At 46.6% G+C, this 22,922-nt stretch overlaps 1 protein-coding gene across 1 annotated transcript in view; it reads right to left on the bottom strand.

Annotated features, from left to right (window-relative positions):
* Positions 1–1,444: 1,444 nt before the first annotated feature.
* Positions 1,445–22,922, bottom strand: part of LOC112249413 (zinc finger RNA-binding protein-like) — a 57,048-nt gene continuing 35,570 nt past the window's right edge. The window contains 11 exon segments of the mRNA XM_042320220.1: positions 1,445–3,035; positions 7,170–7,267; positions 7,442–7,553; positions 9,070–9,165; positions 10,113–10,204; positions 13,155–13,317; positions 13,408–13,558; positions 13,717–13,937; positions 17,124–17,298; positions 19,234–19,379; positions 20,983–21,102. Of these exon segments, the coding sequence (XP_042176154.1) occupies positions 2,850–3,035; positions 7,170–7,267; positions 7,442–7,553; positions 9,070–9,165; positions 10,113–10,204; positions 13,155–13,317; positions 13,408–13,558; positions 13,717–13,937; positions 17,124–17,298; positions 19,234–19,379; positions 20,983–21,102 (1,560 nt within the window). The 3' untranslated portion in view covers positions 1,445–2,849.

The raw sequence follows: 22,922 nt of genomic DNA, 5'->3' as shown, positions 1-22,922 counted from the left end.
CAAGGAGGCCAAAAATGATTCTCGTGATTCTATTGGATGTAAGGTCTGTCGGTCTTGTATTTATGCCACCTCCCATTCCCCGTTTGGGACGGGCCGATACTGACAGAGGCGAAGCGAGAGGATTTCATCCATCCACAAATCTGTCAGGTTAAGTGAGACAAACCCTTTTAAAACATTTTTTTTTATATGGCGGTCTATGAGAATGGTCAAATTGACTCAGGCTTACTTGATCACATATACGTCTCGCAAAATGTTTGTTACAAATGTACTGAAATAAGTGGATGCCTTTCGCATTCAGGCAACTTTGAGAAAAACTACTTAGTTGTGCATGTTGGGCACACATGTTGGCTATAATGGTCCCACCTGATCTCACTTGCCCTCAAATCATGGAGGACATGAATTATAGTGTTAGAGCGATCACTTGGGAATCTGGTCAATATCATAGGTCATCTTTGATGAACCATCCACTTTAATTTTTGCTGATCTGAATACAGTACATACGACACGCCTCATTGCTAGTGTGTCTAGTGGTCATAGCTTGGTTATAAACTCGATCTTGGGCTGCTTGGTTATATACTTATAGCTTGGTTATAAACTCATAGCTTGGTTATAAAACTTCATCTTGGACTGAAATTTATTTTTTAAACAAAACAAAATTAACATTTTGTGTCTTTGATGTGGCAAGTGGTGCTCTGATTTCATGGTCTGTCAGCAGAGGAAGCAGGCTATGGAGATCGCATTGTGTGGTCTTCCTGTTTTGAAGGGATAAAAGACCTGTCCGTCTAACCTCACTCATCATATCCTGTTGGGACACTGTCAGTAAACTGTCTTCTGCACAGAGGGAAATCTCTCTATGGTTCCATGTTGTTTCATAAAGCCACTGGGGGACTTCATGCAGCTGAACATGAAATGTGGAAAGTGCTGAGGTGGTGTCGCCACACCTTGGATGTGTATGTATGTCCTTGGAAATAGGGAGCCGAGACCCAAACAACAAACCCCACTTAGTCCAGAAGTCCTTCATTCAGGAAATGTCTTTATTACGACCATGGTAAAGTGGAGGTACTAAGACAGACAGAGAGACAAACAGGCACAGAGCGAGCACGAAAGGCTGACTGACAGGCAGCACACGAGAGAGACCGACCGAGAAGGGAGGAGAGAGAGCGAGCCAGCCAGAGAGACCGACCGAGAAGGGAGGAGAGAGAGACAGAGAGAGTACTTTTGTTTATCAATTTCACTTGCTTTGGCAATGTAAACATATGTTTCCCATGCCAAGAAAACACCTTGAATTGAGAGGCAGGCAGAGAGAGGGAGAGAGAGGCAGGCAGACCGAGAGAGAGAGAGAGGCAGAGAGGGAGAGGCAGGCAGACCGAGAGAGGCAGAGAGAGGCAGGCAGAGACAGGCTGACAGTCAAACATTAAATGGATCTACGTTTAAACAACAACGTTACGCTCGTCTTTTTTTAATCCAATCGGTTTTTCATTTTCTATACATTATTCAAATGAACTATATGTACGCAGCGTTAAACCTAGATTTGGGGCAAGCCAACAAATGTCCCATTATAATCTGTTAAACCAAAATGTTAAAAGTCATAATACAAATAACAAAATCTGAAAGCACATCCGTGAGTTCTTCCAAACTAAAAACACTTTGATCTATCGCAAGATTATCATCGGTATATTTCCATATATATATATATATTAGAGAGAGCTACGTTCAAAACAACAAATTAGGAATCAGTGTTTTCCTCAGAAATGTAGTACAAACACCACAGTTAAGGAGCCTGTGTTAAACACTAGAACACGTTGCAGTCTGGCCATAACAAAACAACAAAAAAATGGGACAAGACCGTAGCTTTTACGCTACTTTTAACAAGCATCATGACACTTAAAAAGAAGATCATATTCAAAATTACAGCTTATAGGAAAATAAAACATTTACTGGTGACTGATCGAATTATGTGCTTCATAAATGGGTATTTAAATTTACTAAAAAACAGCCAACACTGAATATATGCAACTAGAAATAACATGCATGTGATGCATCAACATTTACCGTAGATCTTCCTGATCTAAAATCAACAACTGGAACGAAAACAGATCTCACTCTAGTTTACATTTTCGTAACTCGAAAAAGACTGGAAAGTCTGTAACACAAAATAACAAAAAACACAGACAATAAAAGTCTAAAAAGGAGAAGGTTGGGAAAAGGAAGCCCCGTTGTCGTGGTAACTACTGGAGAAATAAAAATGGTGGTGGTGGGGGGAAATAGAATCAGCTAGGAAGGAGATGTTTATAGGTCCCAACCACAGGTCATATCAATCGCTACCAAAACAGAACATCGTGGACAAACTGGGTACTGCATTAGGCCTATTCAGTCAAGCCTGGGTCGTGTTCATTTGGGACCAAAAAAGGAAGAAAATGGACTGACAATAGAAATGCTCAGTTCTCCCCCCCCAATTGCAAAATGTTTAAAAACATTCTGTTATGTGCCCAAATGAATACAACCCTGATTTACTCATGGCTTACAGGACCAGGCCCTGTCCGATGTTGGTCTTGAGCATTTACACAAACCCACCTGTAGGTGACAGAAGTACATAGGGCTCGTTCCAGGCAGACTACATTGCAGTGCAGGCATCAACCAATGGTTGCACGCCACGTTATTGCCTGTGCAATCCATCATCAGAGTGCTATAGGATTATGGTTAGCGCTCATCTTAAAAACACACATCCAGGTGTCGTGAGATTCCGGCAGGTAACTGCAATGTAGCCAGCCTGAAACGTGGCCACACACACACACACACAACTTTAAATGAATTGGGGTGGTGGGGTGGTGGAGAGAGGGGGGCAGGTCCTAGCAGCTGCTGTCGAAATCTTTCTTGTCCTTCTTCCCTTCACCCTCGAATCCGTCCGTTCCGTCGCTGTTGTCGCGGCGACGCTTGCGGTTGGTGCAGACGTTGAAGCGGGGTTTCATCTGGGGCAGTGGGTCCATGCCCAGCACCTTGTGGATCTGACGGAAGGCTAGCAGCCGCAGAGCAAACTGGACAGAGACACAGTTGGTCAATCGAAGACATTCCCTCTAGCAGACGGACAGGGAGAGTTAACTACATACAGCACCTTATATTTACGGAGAACCTCAAGAAATATAATTTTTACCCCCCTTCTTAAAAAAAAAAAAAAAAAAAAGGTAGGTAGGTATGGTGGCCAATACCTTACATCCATAATGATATATTAAACTTTACATATGGCCAGTACCTTAGATTTTTGTTCAGTTACACCATAAATGTAAAAACGCATCCATTTCAAAGATTTTACTGAGTTACAGTTCATATCAGGAAATCAGTCAATTAAAATAAATTCATTAGGACCTAATCTACAGATTTCACATGACTGGGAAGACAGATATGTTGGAGGTCAAGGGCGTGGATCAGAACCAGTCAGTATCTGGTGTGGATTAGAACCAGTCAGTATCTGGTGTGGATCAGAACCAGTCAGTATCTGGTGTGGATCAGAACCAGTCAGTATCTGGCGTGGATCAGAACCAGTCAGTATCTGGTGTGGATCAGAACCAGTCAGTATCTGGTGTGGATTAGAACCAGTCAGTATCTGGTGTGGATTAGAACCAGTCAGTATCTGGTGTGGATCAGAACCAGTCAGTATCTGGTGTGGATCAGAACCAGTCAGTATCTGGCGTGGATCAGAACCAGTCAGTATCTGGTGTGGATCAGAACCAGTCAGTATCTGGTGTGGATCAGAACCAGTCAGTATCTGGTGTGGATTAGAACCAGTCAGTATCTGGCGTGGATTAGAACCAGTCAGTATCTGGTGTGGATTAGAACCAGTCAGTATCTGGTGTGGTTTAGAACCAGTCAGTATCTGGCGTGGATTAGAACCAGTCAGTATCTGGTGTGGATTAGAACCAGTCAGTATCTGGTGTGGATTAGAACCAGTCAGTATCTGGTGTGGTTTAGAAAACCAGTCAGTATCTGGTGTGGTTTAGAAAACCAGTCAGTATCTGGTGTGGTTTAGAAAACCAGTCAGTATCTGGTGTGGTTTAGAAAACCAGTCAGTATCTGGTGTGGTTTAGAAAACCAGTCAGTATCTGGTGTGGTTTAGAAAACCAGTCAGTATCTGGTGTGGTTTAGAAAACCAGTCAGTATCTGGTGTGGATTAGAACCAGTCAGTATCTGGTGTGGATTAGAACCAGTCAGTATCTGGTGTGGATTAGAACCAGTCAGTATCTGGTGTGGATTAGAACCAGTCAGTATCTGGTGTGGATTAGAACCAGTCAGTATCTGGTGTGGATTAGAACCAGTCAGTATCTGGTGTGGATTAGAACCAGTCAGTATCTGGTGTGGATTAGAACCAGTCAGTATCTGGTGTGGATTAGAACCAGTCAGTATCTGGTGTGGATTAGAACCAGTCAGTATCTGGTGTGGATTAGAACCAGTCAGTATCTGGTGTGGATTAGAACCAGTCAGTATCTGGTGTGGATTAGAACCAGTCAGTATCTGGTGTGGATCAGAACCAGTCAGTATCTGGTGTGGATTAGAACCAGTCAGTATCTAGAACCAGGTATCTGTGGATCAGAACCAGTCAGTATCTGGTGTGGATTAGAACCAGTCAGTATCTGGTGTGGATTAGAACCAGTCAGTATCTGGTGTGGATTAGAACCAGTCAGTATCTGGTGTGGATCAGAACCAGTCAGTATCTGGTGTGGATCAGAACCAGTCAGTATCTGGTGTGGATCAGAACCAGTCAGTATCTGGTGTGGATCAGAACCAGTCAGTATCTGGTGTGGATCAGAACCAGTCAGTATCTGGTGTGGATCAGAACCAGTCAGTATCTGGCGTGGATCAGAACCAGTCAGTATCTGGCGTGGATCAGAACCAGTCAGTATCTGGCGTGGATCAGAACCAGTCAGTATCTGGCGTGGATCAGAACCAGTCAGTATCTGGCGTGGATCAGAACCAGTCAGTATCTGGCGTGGATCAGAACCAGTCAGTATCTGGCGTGGATCAGAACCAGTCAGTATCTGGCGTGGATCAGAACCAGTCAGTATCTGGCGTGGATCAGAACCAGTCAGTATCTGGCGTGGATCAGAACCAGTCAGTATCTGGCGTGGATCAGAACCAGTCAGTATCTGGCGTGGATCAGAACCAGTCAGTATCTGGTGTGGATCAGAACCAGTCAGTATCTGGTGTGGATCAGAACCAGTCAGTATCTGGTGTGGATCAGAACCAGTCAGTATCTGGTGTGGATCAGAACCAGTCAGTATCTGGTGTGGATCAGAACCAGTCAGTATCTGGTGTGGATCAGAACCAGTCAGTATCTGGTGTGGATCAGAACCAGTCAGTATCTGGTGTGGATCAGAACCAGTCAGTATCTGGTGTGGATCAGAACCAGTCAGTATCTGGTGTGGATTAGAACCAGTCAGTATCTGGTGTGGATTAGAACCAGTCAGTATCTGGTGTGGATTAGAACCAGTCAGTATCTGGTGTGGATTAGAACCAGTCAGTATCTGGTGTGGATTAGAACCAGTCAGTATCTGGTGTGGTTTAGAAAACCAGTCAGTATCTGGTGTGGTTTAGAAAACCAGTCAGTATCTGGTGTGGTTTAGAAAACCAGTCAGTATCTGGTGTGGTTTAGAAAACCAGTCAGTATCTGGTGTGGTTTAGAAAACCAGTCTGTATCTGGTGTGACCACCATTTGTCTCATGCAGCGCGACACGTCTCCTTCACACAGAGTTGATCAGGTTGGTGATTGTGGCCTGTGGAATGTTGTCCCACTCCTCTTCAAATGGCTGCGGAAGTTTCTGGATATTGGTGGGAACTGGAACACGTTGTCGTACACATCGATCCAGAGCATCCCAAACATGCTCAATGGGTGACATGTCTGGTGAATGTGCAGGCCACGGAGGAACGGTGACATTTTCAGCTTCCAGGAATTGTGTACAGATCCTTGCTACATGGGGCCGTGTATTATCATGCTGAAATATGAGGTGATGGCGGTGGATGAACGGCACAACAATGGGCCTCAGGATCTCTTCATGGTGTCTCTGTGGATTCAATTTCCATTGATAAAATGCAATTGTGTTCGTTGTCCGTAGCTTATGCCTTCCCATTACCATAACCCCATCGCCACCATGGGGCATTCTGTTCAATGTTGACATCAGCAAACCACTCGCCCACACGTCTGCCATCTGCCCGGTACAGCCGTGAAGAGCTTCTCCAGCCAGTGGCCATCGTGCTGAAGCATTTGCTTTGCTTTTGTCGGATTACGAAGCTGAACTGCAGTCAGGTCAAGAACCCTGGTGAGGACAACGAGCACCCAGACGAGCTTCCCTGAGACGGTTTCTGACAGTTTGTGCAGAAATACTTTGATTGTGCAAAACCAGTTTCATCATCTGTTCTGGTGGCTGGTCTCAGACAAACCCACAGTTTCATCAGCTGTCCTGGTGGCTGGTCTCAGACGGCAGGGGAAGAAGCCGGATGTGGAGGTCCTGGGTTGGCGTGGTTACATGCAGTCTGCGTTTGTGAGGCCGGTTGGACGTATTACCAAATTCTCTAAAACGATGTTGGAGGCGGCTTATGGTAGAGAAATTAACATTTTCTGGCAACAGCTCTGGTGGACATTCCTGCAGTCAGCATGTCAATTGCACGTTCCCACAAAACTTGAGACCTCTGTGGCATTGTGCTATGTGACATAACTGCACATTTTAGAATGGCCTTTTGTCCCCCAGCACAAGGTGCACCTGTGTAATGATCATGCTGTTTAATCAGCTTCTATATATGCCACACCTGTCAGGTGGATGGATTATCTTGGCAAAGGAGAAATGCTCACTAACAGGGATGGAAACATTTGTGCAAAACATTGGAGAGAAATAAGCTTTTTGTGCGCATGGAATATTTCTGGGATCTTTTATTTCAGCTCATGAAACTTTACATGTTGCCTTTATATTTTTGTTCAATTTATTTAATACATATTTACAGTACCAGTCAAAAGTTTGGACACACCTACTCATTCAAGGGTTTTTCTTTATTTTTTACTATTTTCTACATTGTAGAATAATATTGAAGACATCAGAACTAGGAAATAACACATATGGAATCATGTAGGGTGTGTCCAAACTTTTGACTGGTACTGTGCATTCTATACACGCGTCTGTCAGTACCTGGGCACTTGAGGTGATGTCCTCTCTGTGTTGCTCCTCCATGGCTGTCAGGGTATCAGTGGGGTTCTTCTCACACGGGTCGACCAATCCCGGGCCACCTAGAGGACAACCAAACACACCTATCAGCACTCTGCTAATGCCAACACACCATTAACCCCACCCAACTACGCGAAAGGCTGATACGATCATCAACAACAGCAAAAAATTTCTCCCATGATGATATGCGAAATAGTCTGCTATAAGAGTATAGAAAATACATCGGTTAGACTAACCGGGGAGCAGAATCCCAGAGGAAATACATTCAAAGACTCGTCTCAGTGCATCGCCTGGGCTCAGGGGGCCAGAGGCACTGCTAATGGTCTTCTCTACCAGCAGCTCCATGGCCTGGAGAACAAGGGAAAGAGAGGGGATGGAGCAGAGGGGGATGGAGGAGGAGCAGAGGGGGATGGTGGAGGAGCAGAGGGGGATGGTGGAGGAGCAGAGGGGGATGGTGGAGGAGCAGAGGGGGATGGTGGAGGAGCAGAGGGGGATGGTGGAGGAGCAGAGGGGGATGGTGGAGGAGCAGAGGGGGATGGAGGAGGAGCAGAGGGGGATGGAGGAGGAGCAGAGGGGGATGGAGGAGGAGCAGAGGGGGATGGAGGAGGAGCAGGGGGATGGAGGAGGAGCAGAGGGGGATGGAGGAGGAGCAGAGGGGATGGAGGAGGAGCAGAGGGGATGGAGCAGGGGGATGGTGGAGGAGCAGAGGGGGATGGAGGGAGCAGAGGGGGATGGAGGAGGAGCAGAGGGGGATGGAGGAGGAGCAGAGGGGGAAGGAGGAGGAGCAGAGGGGGATGGTGGAGGAGCAGAGGGGGATGGTGGAGGGAGGGGGATGGTGGAGGAGGGGATGGAGGAGGAGCAGAGGGGGATGGAGGAGGAGCAGAGGGGGATGGAGGAGGAGCAGAGGGGGTGGTGGCAGAGGGGGATGGTGGAGGAGCAGTGGGGGGATGGTGGAGGAGCAGAGGGGGATGGAGGAGGAGCAGAGGGGGTGAAGCAGAGGGGGATGGGAGGAGCAGCGGGGATGGTGGAGGAGCAGGGGGATGGAGGAGGAGCAGAGGGGGATAGAGCAGAGGGGGATGGAGAGGGGGATGGAGGAGGAGCAGAGGGGGATGGAGGAGGAGCAGAGGGGGATGGAGGAGGAGCAGAGGGGGATGGTGGAGGAGCAGAGGGGGATGGTGGAGGAGCAGGGGGATGGTGGAGGAGCAGAGGGGGATGGTGGAGGAGCAGAGGGGGATGGTGGAGGAGCAGAGGGGATGGAGACATTTAAACTCCTCATTGAGTGAATCTAAAGAAGTATCTTGGATCTGTCCTTGCCACCTCACGTCAGGGAAAGAAGACACTTTTTACTACGGAGTTGCAGCCAGTGTGTTCGTCCCAAGTTAACACATCTACTGTTCGACACTCGAACTTAAAGGGATAGTTCAGGATTTTGTCAATGAAGCCCTTTTGTCTACTTCCCCAGAGTCAGATGCACTGTAGGATACCAGTTCTGCGAGCCAATGCTAACTAGCGTCAGTCTACAGGAACAACGAACGTGCTAGCTGTTCCCAACAACGTACAGTCATTGCACTAACGCTAGACTCTTCCATCAAACTGAACAAAGACAAAAACTTTTTTTTTTTTTTTTTTTAAATGGTATCAACAAGTTCATCCAACTCTGGGGAAGTAGATAAAATACTTCAATGCTAAAATCCCCAACTATCCCTTTAATTGACCTATATGGTCGGTTTCCCAGACACAATGGACTGGGCTTCATCTGTGTCCAATACACCGGCCCATTAAAGTCCAATACTTCTCTAACAACATATAAAAAAATAAACTCATGAGACAGTTGTCGACTCTAGCGTTAGCCTGATGAACTCACCCAGCTGGGGAAGGCGGACCATGTGGGGACCCTCTGACAGAGGTCACGCAGGATACGAATAACAATCACACAGGATTGGAGTCCGTTCGCTCTAGCCTTGTGGAGCAACAACACGTTTAGTTTAGTGATAACAGACGGGAGCAGACAGACTATTATAGGGTACATTACAACAGGTCTGTCATAGAGGGCCAAACACTACTGTACACAATGGAAGCTTGTGATAATTAATTGAGTTTTCAAAATCAACCTAATTGTCCATAATTGGTTGGAATCAGCTGCCATTTCCAGGAGTATTTCACCTCATAACATTAGTAAAAAAAAAAAAAGATTTTAAAAAAAGAGAGCTCACAGTTTGCAAGATGAAACAAGTCATCTTATAAACCCTGACTTCAAGTGTTTGACAGAAGCGTCAGGTACAGAGTTTGTGTTTTGTAAAGAAGATCAAGGTTAGGGACTGTGAGAGGGGAGGGAATCTGCTTTACCTGTGCGTTAGCTTTTTCTGCCATTGCAGCGACACAGTAAAACTAAAAATAAAATAAAAAATCAGATGTCCCGTTTCTCTCAATCCCTATTCTTCTATTAAAAATAAATACAAAATCACAAGATACTAATGCTCAACATGGAAGCTCTTATCAGATCTTATGCAAAGATATCTCTGCAGCCTTATGGAATCATGTTTTAACTGACAATATAGTCTGGAAGGGAGAATAATGAAATCATACAAGGATGCCAGTTTTTTTTTTTTTTGAAAATTATAAAAATCATTACCATACTAAAGTTCAATAATAAATATAAAAAAAATAAAGATTGAATATTCAATCTGGTTATCATTACGTGTGTGGCATCATTGAATTTATCTTTTTCAAACAATAATTCAACTGTTATCAGGTATTACTGTGTTTTTTTTGTTGTGGGAAGTGTTAAAATTCATTATTAAAATTCATTATTAAAATTCCTTCATTAAAAAAAATTCAAACAAAGGAATCAAAAAAATATGCATCTCATAAGGCTACAATAAGAAAGTAAGATGGATGTGTCCGAACCTGGAACCACTTAGCGTGCCGCAGAGCCGCCAGAGCGGCAAGGCATTTTAGCCTGTCCAAGACGTCCTCTGGGTCTTTCACCAAGGTTACATCTAAAAACGGATGAGTCCAATTGTCAAAATGGTGGTCGGTTGAGGTGTTGAGGAGGAACGGGTGTTTGACCAGGTAGAGCAAGACTCATTAACAAGAAGATACAAACACATTGCCACACATACCAAGATAGGGTTTCAGTAGGGAACCAGGAAGTGAACTAGATAAAAAGGTCTAATCTGATTGGCGTTGCTGCCAAATAAACCAATGCGCAACCTGACCTCATTGAAATGACCAAGGGTTTGGAGATGTAGAGTGTCACGTATGTAACGTTAGGTTTACGCTGGTGTGAGGTGTTAGGTAAAGGGAAGGTGAATTACGGGACTGGCGTAAAATGCTGAACCAAACCTCGAGAGAATAGAAGCAGGATGAGTGACGGGATACCACCAGAGCGTCAACAGCCTGATCATTATCTAACTCAGGCTGACCTAGTAGCTACAGTCGGCTGGTACCAACAGTTATTCATTTGATCAAGTAACTGAACTGTATGTAGGCCTATTGTTATCATGTGCTGAAATGTAAGCCTTAACAGAGAAGTTTCAATCTCAAAAACTGAGATATAATGTTATCTTGTTCGAGTAAGCACCGTTACGCCAATCATTTGTTACTTTCAGTCTTAGATCTTCTGAGATGACACTGGACGGATACTCTAGGGGGATTCCAATGGGTCGTTATTCTGGGCCCTGGCGCATTAGTCTGGGCCCTGGTAACTAATAACAGAAACAAAGGAGAGAGGTCAGTACAGGAGTGTTAACTGAGCTGATTTCTAACAGTGGCATGGCAATGATAGGTGTGGCAAAGTGTTTGGGTGGTGGGGGGACCTTGGTCAAAATCCTTCCGGAGCTGGTTGGCTTAGGGGGGGCCGAGGTTTGAACCCTCCCACATACTGGAGACTTATTTTTTGAAAGATAAAACAATTAAAAAGAACAGAGGGCTTTGGGGACTGGACTGGTGAAGAAAACTACAAATTATGTTGCAGCAGAAACACTACAAACATAGAAGCTCCCAGCAGAAAAAAGAAGGGTTAGATCGGACATCGTTGCATAACTGGCTGGATTAAAATCAGTAGGTTGGGCATGAAACCAACAGATACATCACACTGACTGTATACTGCTCTGCAGTACCCGGGTCCAACCACAGTCTGCCAAAGCCGTCATTCCTGGCCTACTGAAGTATACTGCAGGCTGGCCACACAGCGTCCCCATTTTGCACCTTTATGCTGAAGTGTGCACTTGCCCACTTTCTGAAACTGGATTTAACTAAATGGATACCCTCTCTGGGCAACTCCAATCCTTATGCATTCAAATCCACTTTCTGAAACTGGATTTAACTAAATGGATACCCTCTCTGGGCAACTCCAATCCACTGACAGAGTGTGCAAGTGCACACTTCTGGAATAGGGTGAGAAAAGAAAAAAAAAGTTGGCACAACAAAACATAAGAGGCGTGCTAGATAGATACAGGAGCTTAGCAACACTCACTCCCACCCCTCCATTGTCAACGAATGCAGAGAATGGATCACTTGATCAAAAGGGCTTTCACGTCATATCTTTTTTTGGGGGTGGGTTTGTTAACAGCATGATTAGCTACAAAAAAAGGACAGATCTGTCTGTGCATAGGCTTCTGTGTGGAGGGGGACACCAGTTCACTCAGGGAGCATGTAAGAACAGATCACCTCCTCGCGACCAGACCAACATAAGATTTGTTTCCTGTGGAGATGTGTGAACCCATTTCTTGTCTTTGTGTTCTAGAACAGTCTATGTTCTAGAACCATCTGTGTGTGTTCTGTAACAGTCTTCTGTAACCCTGTTCTTTCTGCTCTTCTCATTTGGCCAAATCCTAACCTGACAAAACGCCCGCTCAACTCAAACTTCCGCTAAAAATCTCTCCATCAATCTACGCACGATGTGTGCAGAGCTCTGAGTTGTGTGACGTTTCGTAAGTCAGGATTCGGTGCCTCTCCGTTTCCCCTTCCCAATGGGTCTTTCATTTCTTTTTAATATCTGTAGAGAATAACGTTCCTCTGATGTATGTAGTTATGATCTAAGAGCGCTAACGATTGACCCGGGGTGGGAGGGTTTATCGTAGTGGTGTGACGGTGGAACAAACGCCCCTGGGAATACAGGAAACAAAAATTAAATCTTACCTGGGAACTAAAAACTAGTCTGAAAATGCAAACACTGTCCATGCTTTGGTTTGTAGGGGACAGCATTACAAGACGCACTGAAGGAGAGTTCCAGATAGAGTAAGAGCTACACTGGTGGCACGAGGAACCGTCAAGACTTTACCAGGACTGCTGAGCTCTAACCATGACTAGAAAGTCAAGTTTCTACAAATACGTTTTTCAATGATGAGCCTTTGGTATATCATTCAGGTTGGTTTTAAGATTCAAAAAGATGTCTTCTCTGCCTTCAAAAACAGGTCTCTTGGACAATTTGAACAGATCCCTTTAAACACGGTTTATGATATTCTGTGAATTAAAACAGAATATTGACCATTTAGTACTTCTCTAATCCCAACGTTTAAAAATAAATAAAAAAATCAGACTATTGGACCTAGAAATCCTAAAGGCCTTTTGACACAGTTTTATGATGACCAATCATCTCATGCCATGACAGAGCTCAAGCGCTTCATTGGTTGAAGTTGAAAATGATAACTAGAGTCTATAAAAATGACAAAACTGTGAGAAAGGCTCAACAGGTCAAATCTGAACTTAGTGCCATACAGCTGGGAGTGCCACCAGGGTAGGTCTCCTCGGATAATGGATCTTACAGGGTGCATTCATTCGGGTACTGGGTGAGCGGCGAACTTTAAGACCATTGGAGAAACAGGACCATTGAAATAGTCCCAAAATGTGCAAACCCCACCCTGAACACACTAATGCACCCATAGCTATGTGGCAGAGAGAGAGAGAGAGAGAAAAGGGAAGGAGAGTGGGTGATGTCTTTCCAACCTCCGTCCCGTGGCGGGGGTGTGGTAGGGGTCTCCTCCTCCTCTCGGATGCTGGGGGAGGTCAGGGTGATGGTGACTGTCATTTTGGGGTCGGCTTCTGACGTCAGGATGATGGAACAGTTCTCGATGGAACCCTTCACCTCGTACTTCTCTGGGGTCACCACCTGGAGGGAAGAAGAGCGAGAGAGGTAAGTGTGCGGGTATCATTGGTGTGTGTGTGTATATTGTTAGGGTGTGTGTGTGTGTGTGTGTACCGTCAGCTGCTTGGGAAGATGCTCCACTATGCGGCTTAGCAGGTTCTTGGTGGGTTTCTCTGAGCAAAGCAGGACCAGGTTGACATTGTTGTCTCCACAGAGCAGCAGTCCTTTAGCCAGGACCCCCACCCTCATCACCCCCTTCAGAGCTCTACAGGAGGGAGGCGTTCATTATCTAAATGTTAGAAAACCGACTGAAACAGAGCAGCACCCCCATCCTCATCACCCCCTTTCAGAGCTCTGAGGAGACAAACATTCAGGGTTGAGTTTCCCCAACCTTCCATCTATCTATCCCCCACTCATCCTCACCGGTCTTGGGGAGTCTTGGGAACCTCTTTTGTATCCTTGTCCTCCCCAGTAGTCTCCTTGGTCTTGTCCTGGTCGATGATGATGTCTGAGACCAGTTTGAGGGCTCTCTCTGTGATAGAGACGATCTTCTGGATGGCCTGCAGCTCGTCCTCAGAGGGGTAGATGGTCGCGTGCTTCGTCATCACGTAACGGTCGTCTGATGAGTCCGGCCGACGGGGAGGCTGCGAGGTAAAGCACAACGAAAGGTCTCAGCAGTGGGAAGGAAGGGGGTTAGAAATGATTAGTTCTTACCATATAGGTCACTGGACTCTAAGGCAATAGCTAAAGTGTCGTGGAAAATCCTGTGTTTTACTCTTTAAAGAATTGTCTCTTGTTATATGCTCGTGTTTTTTCTAACCTGATACAACCTTGTCTTTGTGGGACTTAGCTAAGATCCGTTTAGGTGTGACTGCAGCATGTGACATCCCGTGGGTTTACTATCTGCAGGAAGTCAGCTGTGTGGTACCTTGCAGGAAGGAGCAGTGTGAACTGACAAAAACGCCGTTATACGGTCGAACCTTCTTAATATGCACAAACAAACCGCCTTTTAAAAACTCTGTTCCGCCCGTTTCCATCTGCTAAACTGCCAAGATGTTGCGCTTTTTAAAAAAGCAGAGACCCGACTATGTTTGTTAATCTTTCAACTGAATCACTTTTGGCAGTGGTTAATTCCTTCATTTTTGCAAATCTTAAAAGGTTGTTTTAAGAGGAATCTACAGTCTCCCGCTTCCTCTAGAATTGCTACGACAATTTAGCGACGAGGATGGGATGGCTAACTCCGCTTGCTGATTGCTCCACAAGGAGACAAAATTGCAAAGGATCCCACACCAACTGCAAGGGATGCAAGGGAGCCCACACCAACTAAAAACAGAGCAGAAAAGGGACCCGCCTCGGACCGGCTAAGAGTGGATACGCCATTTTCGGACAGGTGAGACCGATATTATTTTAAACATCACAGAAAATCCTGTTCTGGGAACAGGTTGTGCACATGAGGTATTTTGTTGTATCAAAATATACCCCTTATAAACTTTGTTGTAGCAGAGTTATTTCTGAATAGGAGAAGTCCTAGAATCTTTCATTAGGAAATCATATAATAAAAACAGACATCCTGTTGATCTCCAATTTGGATATTTTCGTTGAAGCATCCTGGTCAGAGACAAGGGGTTGTGTTCCTCTGTTGAAGCAGAGAAGTGGTCATGGGATGACCTGACACGGTTATAAGTTGTGATCCCAGGGTACAATCCTGAAATATTCCTATTCCTAGAATATAATATATTCCTACAATATAAAATATTCCTATTTCTGCAGCTAAGAAAAACAGAAAATGTATTAAAATCAGTGTACTGGTAAAACAGTAGGTTATGATTGGGAAACCAGCTACAAATGTAAAACCTTCATGGGAAATTTTCCCTAGAATTTGCATAGGAGAAACTACCATGTGGGTATAACATTTAAAATTACATAAATAAATAAATATATATATTTCAAAGTGTGTGTTTGGTTGGACGACGACTCTCGTTTGATTTTTTACTTTTTAAAATGTATTTTACTAAGCAACTCAGTTTCTTATTTACAATGACGGCCTACCCAGGCCAAACTCTCCCCGGACGACGCTGGGCCAAAATTGTGCGCCGCCCTATGGGACTCCCGATCACGACCGGTTGTGAACAAACTCTTATTTTCAATGATGGCCTAGGAACAGTGGGTCCCTGTTCAGGGGCAGAATGACAGATTTGTACCTTGTCAGCTCAGGGGTTTGAACTTGCAACCTTCCGGTTACTAGTCCAACGCTCTAACCACTAGGCTACCCTTATACCCCTGTATCCACTGCACCAGCCCTGGTTGTCTTACAGCAACTTCCTCCACCGCAGCTCTACCAGCAGACCGAGGAGTCCTCAGAGGCGGCCCACAAGCAGTGGAAATCCTGTTGAAATCCGTTCCGTGCACCGCCCACATTGAGTCCCGTTCTGATGGACTCTGGGAACTTAGTCCACCATCGACGTTGACCCCTAACCACGCAGTCCCTCAACCCCAACGAACATGTAAAAAAGGGGGACCCGAACACAACCTTTCTCCAGGCACCTCTGGTAAAGTCCCCGAATCCGCGACCTGCGGATGGTGAAGACGGCCATAACAAACGGTACACGCTCATTCGACATGCAGAAGACGAAATGAAAGACTCTGCTAAAGAACGTCCTACAAAGGGACATAGGTGTTAACCACACAGCTATTTAAGATGGCCTGGCTGTACATCTGCTGGCTGAGATCGCGCACATTTGCGGGGTATCATGAGGCTACGATGGGCGGACGTCGATGAAACTTCGATGAAAACTACCAATAGGAAGAGAGGGTGGAGCCTATCAGACCCAACTGGCTACAATGTGTGATCGCATAAAACATTACCCCACCCATGACCGATTGGGCAGCAGAAAGCTAAAGAGTCGTTGGAAGACTACAGACAGACTGGAGACCTGCTACCGTAAACATAGTGGGTTTAAACCAATGACTGATGACCACCGCAATGATGACTAAACCCCATCCTGACCTCAGACGTGCCGTCCCCTGTAGACCAGGTCTATAAACCCCGTCCTGACCTCTCCTACGTGCCGTCCCCTGTAGACCAGGTCTATAAACCCCATGCTGACCTCTCCTACCTTGTAGACCAGGTCTATAAACCGCGTCATGACGTCGCCGACGTGCCACCCCCCCCCATTACTGACCGAGAGCAGTTTGTTGATGGCTCCGACCAAAAGGCCACCCGTTGGTGGGCCCCATTGGGGATCAGACAGAAGACAGTCGCTACAGTCGCTACAGCTGTAGATAGATACTCTAGAGAGTCCAAAACTGCCATTGCATATCTCTCAGCTCTGGTTGTAGAATTGTTTAGGTGCGAATTCTAGCGAAGGATAAAACCGCTAGCATTTATACTGATAGCAGATACACGTTTCGGTGTTGGTGCACGATTCTGTAACGTTGTGGAAGCATTGTGTTTTCTTTACGTCATCTGGTGAGAGGATTTCACGAATGATTATCTCTAAAACGATAGCGACCCCCCGAATCTCCACATGGTTTTACATTGTGTCTCTGATCTGTAGAATACGTTTTAATTACAGGATGTTTCTGATCTGCAAATCAGGTGCTGGCGAGGTGAGACAGAGAAAGAAGTGTTCCTTGGGGCCAGAATTACTAACACATGTTTGAAAAGTTTGCGTTTCCACCACTAAAACAACCACGATTTTACAAAACCGTTGATTTGAGTGGAAATATATGGTAACCGATTAAAAATGGGTTAATTTGTGTAGAGCTGCTGCTTTGCCAGAGGTTCTGGGACGTGTCCAGTCAGTACGTGGTGAGAACCGGTGTCTTACCACAGGTCCCTGTGGCTGAGGGATGGGCATGCCAGGCCGAACCCCCAGTAGACCAGGTGGGCCAGGGGTCCCCTGGAGGTATGGTCCGTCCCCTGGCATCCTGGGGCCCCCACGTCTGTCGTCCCAGTGGTGCTGCTCCTCCATACGACGCCAGTACATCTCCTCCTCATAACGTCTAGACACACACACAGGCAGGCAGAGAGAGACAGGCAGGCAGGCAGGCAGGCAGGCAGGCAGGCAGGCAGAGAGAGAGAGAGAGAGAGACGCACGCACGCAGGCAGAGCGAGAGAGAGAGAGAGACGCACGCACGCAGGCAGAGCGAGAGAGAGAGAGAGACGCACGCACGCAGGCAGAGCGAGAGAGAGAGAGAGACGCACGCACGCAGGCAGAGCGAGAGAGAGAGAGAGACGCACGCACGCAGGCAGAGCGAGAGAGAGAGAGAGACGCACGCACGCAGGCAGAGCGAGAGAGAGAGAGACGCACGCACGCAGGCAGAGCGAGAGAGAGAGAGACGCACGCACGCAGGCAGAGCGAGAGAGAGAGAGACGCACGCACGCAGGCAGAGCGAGAGAGAGAGAGACGCACGCACGCAGGCAGAGCGAGAGAGAGAGAGACGCACGCACGCAGGCAGAGCGAGAGAGAGAGAGACGCACGCACGCAGGCAGAGAGAGAGAGAGAGAGAGACGCACGCAGGCACGCAGGCAGAGAGAGAGAGAGAGACGCACGCACGCAGGCAGAGCGAGAGAGAGAGAGACGCACGCACGCAGGCAGAGCGAGAGAGAGAGAGAGACGCACGCACGCAGGCAGAGAGAGAGAGAGAGACGCACGCACGCAGGCAGAGAGAGAGAGAGAGAGACGCACGCACGCAGGCAGAGAGAGAGAGAGAGAGAGACGCACGCAGGCAGCAGAGAGAGAGAGACGCACGCACGCAGGCAGAGAGAGAGAGACGCACGCACGCAGCAGAGAGAGAGAGAGACGCACGCACGCAGGCAGAGAGAGAGACGCACGCACGCAGGCAGAGAGAGAGAGACGCACGCACGCAGGCAGAGAGAGAGAGACGCACGCACGCAGGCAGAGAGAGAGAGACGCACGCACGCAGGCAGAGAGAGAGAGACGCACGCACGCAGGCAGAGAGACAAGACGCACGCACGCAGGCAGAGAGAGAGAGACGCACGCACGCAGGCAGAGAGAGAGAGACGCACGCACGCAGGCAGAGAGAGAGACGCACGCACGCAGGCAGAGAGAGAGAGACAAGACGCACGCACGCAGGCAGAGAGAGACGCACGCAGGCAGAGAGAGAGAGACAAGACGCACGCACGCAGGCAGAGAGAGAGAGACGCACGCACGCAGGAGAGAACACACAGGCAGAGAGAGAGAACACGCACGCAGGAGGCAGAGAGAGAGACACACGCACGCAGGCAGGCAGAGAGAGAGACACACACGCAGGCAGAGAGAGAGAGACACACGCACGCAGGCAGAGAGAGAGAGACGCACGCACGCAGGCAGAGAGAGAACACACAGGCAGAGAGAGAGAGACACACACACAGGCAGAGAGAGAGACACACACACACACGCAGGCAGAGAGAGAGACACACACGCAGGCAGAGAGAGAGAGAGACACACACACGCAGGCAGAGAGCGAGAGCACACACGCAGGCAGAGAGCGAGACGCACGCAGGCAGGCAGAGAGAGAGACGCACGCAGGCAGGCAGAGAGAGAGACACACACACGCAGGCAGAGAGAGACACACACACGCACGCAGGCAGAGAGAGAGAGAGAGAGACACACGCACGCAGGCAGGAGAGAGAGAGACACACGCACGCAGGCAGAGAGAGAGACACACGCACGCAGGCAGAGAGAGAGACACACGCACGCAGGCAGAGAGACACACGCACGCAGGCAGAGAGAGAGAGACACACGCACAGGCAGAGAGAGACACACACACGCAGGCAGAGAGAGACACACACACGCAGGCAGAGAGAGACACACACACAGGCAGAGAGAGACACATTCATTTTTGGGAAGTATTCACTCAATTGGCATTAGCTAGAGAGACAGAGTTGGTGGATATTAGTATACTGTGTGTGTGACCCACCCTATCTCGCCGTACCTCATCTCCATCCTCCATCTCTCCTCTTCCTCTCTCCTCCTCCAGTACTCCTCCTTCTGCATCTGTTTCCTCATCTTCTCTTCCTGGATCTTCCTGGCTCTGATAGAGGGCTTCACCTCCACCTGTAGCTCCGGGTTCACCTTTTTCTACAAGGAACAAAGTAGGGGGAACGCGTTATTGTGTGCCCATAATCGCAGGTCTGAGACCAGGGTTTCCTCAGTCAGTTGGTTATTTGAATCAGCTGTATAGTGCTAGGACACCTCCATGTTTTCCTACGGAATTAGTTTCATGACAGTGATCAACTGGTTAAAAAAGTGACTCCACTAACTTTGTACCGCAGGCGGTGTCTCCTAACTTTATACCGCAGGCGGTGTCTCCTGCCCTTCAGTGACTCCACTAACTTTATACCGCAGACGGTGTCTCATGCCCTTCAGTGACTCCACTAACTTTGTACCGCAGGCGGTGTCTCCTAACTTTGTACCGCAAGCGGTGTCTCCTAACTTTGTACCGCAGGCGGTGTCTCCTGCCCTTCAGTGACTCCATTAACTTTATACTGCAGGCGGTGTCTCCTAACTTTATACTGCAGGCGGTGTCTCCTGTCCTTCAGTGACTCCACTAACTTTATACTGCTCTTTTGCAAACCAGTATCTCTACTTGCTCATGATCATTTATCACTCCAGTGTTAATCTGCTAAATTGTAATTATTCACCTACCTCCTCATGCCTTTTGCACACAATGTATATAGACTCTTTTTGTACTGTGTTATTGACTTGTTTATTGTTTACTCCATGTGTAACTCTGTGTTGTTGTCTGTTCACACTGCTATGCTTTATCTTGGCCAGGTCGCAATTGTAAATGAGAACTTGTTCTCAACTTGCCAACCTGGTTAAATAAAGGTGAAAAAAATACAATAAAAAATAAAATAGATACTGCAGGCGGTGTCTCCTGCCATTCAGTGACTCCACTAACCTTATACTGCAGGCGGTGTCTCCTGCCCTTCAGTGACTCCACTAACCTTATACCGCAGGCGGTGTCTCCTGCCATTCAGTGACTCCATTAACTTTATACCGCAGGCGGTGTCTCCTGCCATTCAGTGACTCCACTAACCTTACACCGCAGGCGGTGTCTCCTGCCCTTCAGTGACTCCACTAACCTTATACTGCAGGCGGTGTCTCCTGCCATTCAGTGACTCCATAACCTTGCAGGCGGTGTCTCCTGCCATTCAGTGACTCCACTAACTTTATACCTTTTGCAGGCGGTGTCTCCTGCCATTCAGTGACTCCACTAAGTTTATACCGCAGGCAGTGTCTCCTGCCCTTCAGTGACTCCACTAACCTTATACCGCAGGCGGTGTCTCCTGCCATTCAGTGACTCCACTAACTTTATACCGCAGGCGGTGTCTCCTGCCATTCAGTGACTCCACTAACCTTATACCGCAGGCGGTGTCTCCTGCCATTCAGTGACTCCACTAACTTTATACCGCAGGCGGTGTCTCCTGCCATTCAGTGACTCCACTAACCTTATACCGCAGGCGGTGTCTCCTGCCATTCAGTGACTCCACTAACCTTATACCGCAGGCGGTGTCTCCTGCCATTCAGTGACTCCACTAACCTTATACCGCAGGCGGTGTCTCCTGCCCTTCAGTGACTCCACTAACCTTATACTGCAGGCGGTGTCTCCTGCCATTCAGTGACTCCACTAACCTTATACTGCAGGCGGTGTCTCCTGCCCTTCAGTGACTCCACTAACCTTATACTGCAGGCGGTGTCTCCTGCCCTTCAGATGCATCTCTTTGGCATTGGGATCGTTGAAGCTACATTCACACAGCTTACAGTGGAACCGGATCACCTTGCCTTCGTCGTTACGCACCTACAGAGAAGAAATCAATGTTTTATTAATGTATTTTTCTACACAAAAGATGGTATTTGAAAATAGAACAAAGCAATGTTTCAAATACCATTGTTAATATGGAACGGTTAACTTCACTAGGGTAGGGGGCAGCATTCGGAATTTTGGATGAAAAGCGTGCCCAAATTAAACTGCCTGCTACTCAGGCCCATAAAATAGGATATGCATATAAATTTGTAGATTTGGATAGAAAACACCAAAACTGTTCAAATAATGTCTGAGTATAACAGAACTGATATGGCAGGCAAAAACCAGAGGAAAATCCAACCAGGAAGTACGATTATTTTGAAAGGCTGTCTTTCCATTGAAAGCCTATCCACCATACAAAGACGTAGGACCCAGTTCACGAGCTCTATGGGCTTCCTCAACAAGTGACCAGTCTTTAGGCATTGTTTCAGGCTTTTACTCTGAAAAATGAGGGAGATAAAGCACTTTCAAATCAGTGGCCAGTGAACATTTCCATTCATCAGCCATGAGTCTGATCGGGAACGCGCCTTTCTTGTTTCTCCTTGCTTATTGACGCTTGAAGCTTTTGTCCGGTTGAAATATTTTTGATTATTTATGACAAAAACAACCAGAGGATTGATTTTAAACATCGTTTAGCATGTTTCTACTAACTTGTATTGTTCTTTTTAAAAACTTTGTCTGGAATTACACGCACCTTCTGCATTCATATTACTGGACAAAACACAAACAAAAAGGTTTTTGGTCATAAAGAGGGACACTATAGAACAAAACAAACATTTATTGTCTAACATGGAGGCCTTGGAGTGCCAACAGATGAAGATCAAAAGGTAGCATTAAAATTAATCACCTATTTCTGACTTTTGTGACACCTCTCCTTGTTTGGAAAATGGCTGTATGGGCTTCTGTGGCTAGGAGCTGACCTAACATAATGATGCCCCCGTTGCCATTGAATGTACGGCTGACAGGTACTCCATTCTGTTATATAATAATATATATATATATACACACACACACACTGCTCAAAAATAAAGGGAACACTAAAATAACACATCCATATATATATATATATATATATATATATATATATATATATATATATATATATATATATATATATATATATATATATACATACACACACAGCTAGATCTAGATCTGAATGAATTAAATATTCTTAAATACTTTTTTTCTTTACATAGTTGAATGTACTGACAACAAAATCACACACAAATTAAAATCAAATTTATCAACCCATGGGGGTCTGGATTTGGAGTCACACTCAAAATTAAAGTGGAAACCATACAGGCTGATCCAACTTTGATGTAATGTCCTTAAAACAAGTCAAAATGAAGCTCAGTAGTGTGTGTGGCCTCCACGTGCCTGTATGATCTCCCTACAACGCCTGGGCATGCTCCTGATGAGGTGGCGGATGGTCTCCTGAGGGATCTCCTCCCAGACCTGGACTAAAGCATCCGCCAACTCCTGGACAGTCTGTGGTGCAACGTGGCGTTGGTGGATGGAGCGAGACATGATGTCCCAGATGTGCTCAATTGGATTCAGGTCTGGGGAACGGGCGGGTCAGTCCATAGCATCAATGCCTTCCTCTTGCAGGAACTGCTCACACACTCCAGCCACATGAGGTCTAGCATTGTCTTGCTTCACAAGTGGACAGTTTGATTTCACAGAAGTGTGATTGACTTGGAGTTACATTGGTGTTGTTTAAGTGTTCCCTTTATTTTTTTGAGCAGTGTATAACATCTGTTTTATAATTAATATATTTATTCATTATTTTGTTTATCTGCCGGCCCCAGCCG

Source organism: Oncorhynchus tshawytscha, linkage group LG04 (assembly GCF_018296145.1).
Source record: "Oncorhynchus tshawytscha isolate Ot180627B linkage group LG04, Otsh_v2.0, whole genome shotgun sequence".
In the NCBI taxonomy this organism is placed as follows: domain Eukaryota; kingdom Metazoa; phylum Chordata; class Actinopteri; order Salmoniformes; family Salmonidae; genus Oncorhynchus; species Oncorhynchus tshawytscha.
The sequence above is the reverse complement of the archived record's forward strand: the minus strand, read 5'-3'. Positions and strand labels throughout refer to the sequence as shown.